Source organism: Grus americana, chromosome Z (genome assembly GCF_028858705.1).
Source record: "Grus americana isolate bGruAme1 chromosome Z, bGruAme1.mat, whole genome shotgun sequence".
Lineage (NCBI taxonomy): Eukaryota > Metazoa > Chordata > Aves > Gruiformes > Gruidae > Grus > Grus americana.
Window position 1 is genome coordinate 14,828,161 of NC_072891.1, and position 6,000 is coordinate 14,834,160.

Here is a 6,000-nt window from a genome sequence, read left to right on the forward strand (position 1 = left end):
TGATCAACACAGCAGAAAAGTCATAATGGATGAGGATAAAAAAAAGATCTTGAGATTTTTCAGGAAAAAGCTTGTTAGAGACCATTCCAGTGGAGTGAAGAGAAAGGAAGGACAGATTGAAGATTTCAAGTAAAGAACTACAGGAAAGGAACTTGAGGCATCAGTTGTAAATGTTTGAAAATTACATTCTTTGTGAGCTGTTTGTTTTAACACAGCTGTACAGAGATGCTACAAGGCCTTCAGATGTCCCTCTGAAGGATCAGCAGGAATTACTAAGCACTGTAGCTGAGGACATAATCAGGCCCAGATGTAGCTCTCTTCTGTACCATAGGGAAGGTGAGGGTGAAGTTTCCCTCCCCATCAAGATAGACTCGAGTTCTTAGAAACTACCTTTCAGTTCAGTGATGTTGCCCCTATTTTGCCCTCTTTGTCGTTGCTGCTTGTCACTGGCAAAAGGGAACGACTTGAAGTCACAGCTGTAGCTGTGCTGTGTCCACTGAACTTCTTCTCAATGGCAGTACCAGCCTGTGAAGTGTCAGTCATGCAGTGGCTCAGGTATCCTTTAGTTGAAGAAGCAGGACTGAACAGAATGTTTTGTAACAGTGATTTTGTTGGCACATGTTGGTATATTTAAGCTAAATGTTTTTTTGGAAATTGGTAATTTTGAGAGGGAAGCCCCTGAGATTCAGAGAAAAGTCAGGCTGGTTGGTGGGATAAGGAATACAAAGGGGCCTGATACTGAAAACCTTCACTTTTCAGTCTGGAAGTAGGCTTTATGATGTTATTCTCATTTCCAAGCATGCTTGAAAGTCTTCATTTTCCTTTGTTTCAGTGCATTATAAACACAAATTTCAAAAGTTACTGTGACATGAGTCACATGCTGAGATATGCAATTGACATCTCCAGCTGGTTTAGCAGTAGCAGTATCTTTTTTAGCTGGTGGTCTATGAACCTCAGATGTCAATGAGCTACTTTCACTGGATCCCTGAAAGGTAACTAAGAAAAACAACCCATAACCAGAGGGATTATGGTGACTCTAAAGCAGTCTGCATGGCACCTGGAATTTTTTTTAGGGATCTGCATATCGGAATATGTTAAAAAACCACTGAAATAGAGAATCACACAGTATGGATAAATCATGTTAGTTTGTTTTCCCATTTTTGTTAACAGCCTGTTAGTGTCATCCGCAATAGGAATGCATTTGTCAGTGCATGAGATACCAGTTTCAGCTGATAGTCATGTGGAAGCACAGGATCATAGAATAATTTAGGTAGGAAGAGACCTCTGGAGGCCATCTAGTCCAGCCTCCTGCTTAAAGCTTGTTCACTTGCATCAGGTTGCTCAGGTCCAATTAGATTCAGGTTGTTCAGGGACTTGCCCAGTCAAGTTTGAATTTCCTTAAGGATGGAAATGCCGCAACACCTCTTGGGGCAGCCTGTTCCAGCAGCCTGATTGGCAGTCATAGTATGCCCTTGCTAAATGCTGACTGTTCCCTATCATCTTCTTGTCCTTCATGTGCCTGGAAATGCCTTCCACGGGGATTTGTTCCATAGCCTTCACTGGGACTGAGGTTAGGTAGACCATCCTATAGTTCATAAAATCCTTTTACCCTTCATAAAGATGATGATGTTTGCCTTTTCTAGTCGTTCAGAATCTCCCCCGATCACCTAGTGACCTCTCAAAGATGATGGAGTATCCTTGCAATGACATTGACCAGCTTCCTCAGTATCTTTGGATCCATCCCATCGGATCGAATGGATTCATGTCTGTCCAGTGAGCTACGTGCTCCCTGTCTCTGTCTTCCTCTTCTGTTGGTAATGTCTCACTCTCTCCCAAAGACTCTGCTGGTAGTGTAGGGGTCCTCGGAGACCTGAGGGCAGACCTTCTCAGGGAAAACAGAGCCAAAAAAACCATCTTGACCTTTTCCATATCCTACATTAGTGGGTTACCTGCTCCACTGAGCACATTTTCCTTAGCATTCCTTTAGCTGTCAGTGTAGCTGCAGAAGCCCTTAGTGTTGCCTTTTACATTTCTTTCCAGTTTCAACTCCAGCTGGGCTCTGGCTTTCCTAACACTGTTCCTACATGTTCATGTAATACCTCTGTTCCTCTTGGCTAAGGCTGTCCCTGCTTGCCCTGTCTGTGTTCTTCCTTTTGGGGGCTTGGGGTTTATCTCAGCCAGGAGATCCCTGTGCATCCGTACCAGGCTTCTTCCAGACTTCACGTTCTACACACGGGATGGAATGTGTTTTGAGGAGGTTGTCCTCAAAGATCAAGCAGCTGTCCTGAGCCCCTTTGCCCTCCATGGCAGCCTCCCATGGGATCTGCCAAGCAGAACCCTAACAAACTGAATTCAACCCCCAAAGTCAAGGATAAATTGAGAAAGTTAATGGGGAAAAAGAACACAGCTTTCCACATGTATTACTTCGCCCTCAGAAATAAAAATATCTTGAAGCAGTAAACGTGTTTTGATAATTTTTGTATAAATATTAATCATGCAGCAAACTCATACTACATTAGCAATCTCTAGTGCAGTTACTAAGCAGAACAATTTGTGTTTAAACTAAATGATCACTGCTGATAATGCTATAACAAAACCAATGTTTTCTATACTTATGTCTTTACAATGATCAGGCATATGAATCACCCTAGGTGCCCCAGTTACCGCCGTGTAGCTTGTGGAGGTGGAACAGTTTGTATTTCAGCTGAGCTGAGGCTACAGCCATTTCATGCTAATTTTAAAAAATGAGATAGCAAGCAGACTTGATTTCCTCTGTATGTTTTTGCTTTAGCTGGTTACTGCTAGATTATGCTACAGTTTTGGTTTTTTTTTTTTTTCTTACCCCACCCCCAGCTTTACTGGACTCAGTAGCATACTTACATTAGCTGAAGTCTATAACTTTTCTCTGTGCCAGTCCTATCCTGGAAAATACATAGGTTCTACTGTTTGTTCCACAAATTAAGTCATTCTTCTTATTTGGAAGTTTCTAACCAAAATTCTGACAGTTGCAGGTATTGTGGTCAGAAATGATAGGTTTACATTTGATTAGTTGCGCTTTACTAACAAGCATCTCAATACTGACCTGATGTGATCCTATACAGCATTTACATACCTTTCCTCTATTGTAATAAAAGCTAAAATATGCTAAATAAACTTCCATCAACATGTTTTGAAAAAAGAGAAGATTCCATACATTCCACCCCTTCAGCAGCTAACAAAATCCATTATTTTGGCCAATAAAACTTTCATCCCTGGTATCTGTTTTGCATTGAATGTTGATTTTTTTTTTTTTTTTAATCGTCCTTCAGTAATCAGTTAAGTAAATATTTTCTAATGAAATTTTAAATTGGAAATTTAATTTTAATTCTGCTTTCCATAGAGAGCAGAATGACTCATCTAACTTCCAGTAGTGTAGGTTCTCATCTGGGTACAAGGTCTGCTTAGGTGTAATGAGACATACAGCCTGCACCCAGGGACCACGTGCCAATAGTAGAACCATCTCTGGAACATCCTTGTATACTCCTTACCTCCATGGCAAGTTTGGAGAATGGAGGAGAAGGCAGGCTGATGGAAAGATCCCATATATAAGGGAAGTTGTCTTTGACTAGTTCTGGTGGCTTTAAAACTATTTTGTGCCACATATTTAACCAGTGGAGAATCCTGCTCTTTAATAGCTGATGACTTGCTATTACTCTTTGAAGTGAGTGGCAACATTGAATTATGGGTATTGTGTTAAGTAAGGCAGACACAATTTTGTTAAGGTTTATGCATTTTACAGAGTCTGCCAAATAACAGTTGTTATAATAATAGTGCTTCACATCCTTAGGCTGATGTAAAAACATTAGTGAATACATTAATGAGATGATGCCTTGGCTGCATTTTATACTTCGTCGTGTCTGTCGTAATGAGAAGTCAAGCACGGCCAGCATCAGAAATCTGGTAGTTTCAGCTCTGCAGTGATTGCGCTGAGAATTAGGTTGGAAAAGGGAACCACGCAGTGATTAAAGTGTAAGACAGGGGAACTGAATGTCCAAACAGTTTATTGAAATGCTACTTGATACTGTGTTCGTTTAAAAAGTAATCAATAATTATTTTTACAAAGTTTAAGTGTTATTTAAAATACAAGTAAACAGTGGAGGAGTAGATACCATCAAGCTTGACTGTAGGATACACTGTGTTCTCATATGAAGATCATTAGGTTTTTTACGTTACGGTAGTGCTGGATAAAGTCTCCAGAGGAGAGGCTGGCTTTTTCACGCATAGGCTAAGCCAGAAACCTGGCTTAGCTCTTCTGTTTTCACTTACTGACTGCTGTCATACTACAGTGTATCGAAATGGAGGTTTCTTTTTTTAAAATCATGGAATGAGATGACCTGTAGCTCCATTTTTCTAGCATTGTATTAAATTGATTTGTTCCTCTCTTCTACCTTAATTTTGTTCATGGAATACACTGATAATGATTGCGAGCTGATGAGGAAAACATACTTGCAAAAATGTGTGTTTGTTATGCTTGTTCTTTGCCTGAGAGCTGCAAGTTTCTTCAGTTCCTAGAAGGTTAGTTGATAGGTTTATGTTCAAAATGAAAAATGGGTAAGTCCAGGATGCTCTTTTTTTAAGTATGGAAAGGATGTCATTTGTGTCTAGTGCATGTCTAATATAGTTTCTGATAAAGAATCATAGTCTGACTATTATTTTAATCTTTTTAATGTTTTCTAGAACACAGCCAAAAACAGTTTTTGCAGAAGTGGAACCAGAAGATGATGAAACAGACAAGCCAGAGTGGAAAAAACGTAAAATTTGAAAAATGTGGTTTAAAGAATAAATTTAGAGCATTTGAAACAAAGGGCAGCATGTATTTCTTTATTTTAGGTAGTGGATAAAAAATTGAAAGAAAAAATTATTTCAGTTCATAAAAGTTGCTGCAGTGTAAAAAGGGATTGTTGTATTACACTGGATTGTAATCCCACGTCTGAATTTTGTAATAAGGAATGAATTATATTGTGCAAAGAACTCCTCTCTATGTCAGTTATTTAGCTTCATGATTTAAGAGAAAAATATTTCTTTATAAATAGAACTTTAGTGAATTCAATATATTGCCAAATGTTTTTTTAATTACTGCCAACTTTGCAAATGCTGCGTCATGACAGTGTGTAATGATTTTAAGTATACAAATAAAATAATAGTTTCTCAGACTCCTTTTTATTTTTTCTAGTTAAGATCTAACAATTTACCCCCTTTGTTACAAGTGTAACAAAACTCATACTTTTATTTAGATTAGTTAATATGGCATAATCTAGTTTAGTTCATTTGTGCGTTCACATAAGTTCCAATTTAGTTCACACTTCTGTGGGAATTTCAGAAAACATATTTTCTAGTGTCTATCCTTATTTGAATGGTGTTCCTTTTAAGTATGTGTAGTATCTCACAGTGGTATTTTATACCACTTTTATTTTTCAACAATGTGAAATTGGAATGGACAATTACATATTTTTGATTAATAAAAATAACATGTTTATTGCCTAGTTGATGCAGAATTTTTTTCAGGCTTCCTGTTTCTATTAGTTTGTATTGATAAGTGTTAGGCTAGAGTAGAGCTGTGTCTTTATTCTTTGTTGTATGTCTGAATTATGTATGTCCTGCCTCACTCTCTGAAGACTGATACTATCCTTTATAAAGTGGTTTCTTCACTATTGAAAGTTTTCATTGTTTAACACAAAATTGCAATTCCAAATGTCATAAAGTGAAGGACAGATTTAAAGCTAATGTCCTTTAGAGAAGGAGAAAGGAACCTAGATTAGTTTTAGGCATTTATGTTGTGATTATAATACTACACAATATGCTAAGTATTGTGATTATAATAATATACACTATAGCAAGCACTCTGCATTTCCACTAAGAGTAGAGAGTAATAGACATCATAAACAATCAAGGTTTTTTTAATTATGAATTTATTTAGAAGGCATATTTTAAGGCTATATTTGGCAAAGCACTTAATCACCT

The 6,000-nt window shown here is 37.8% G+C and overlaps 1 protein-coding gene across 1 annotated transcript in view; it reads left to right on the forward strand.

The window, feature by feature from the left end:
• WDR70 (WD repeat domain 70) overlaps positions 1-5,423 on the forward strand; it is a 155,588-nt gene extending 150,165 nt beyond the window's left edge. The window contains exon 18 of the mRNA XM_054809664.1: positions 4,717-5,423. Coding sequence (XP_054665639.1) covers positions 4,717-4,801 — 85 coding nt within the window. The 3' untranslated portion in view covers positions 4,802-5,423. The remainder of the gene's footprint in view (positions 1-4,716) is intronic.
• Positions 5,424-6,000: the final 577 nt, after the last annotated feature.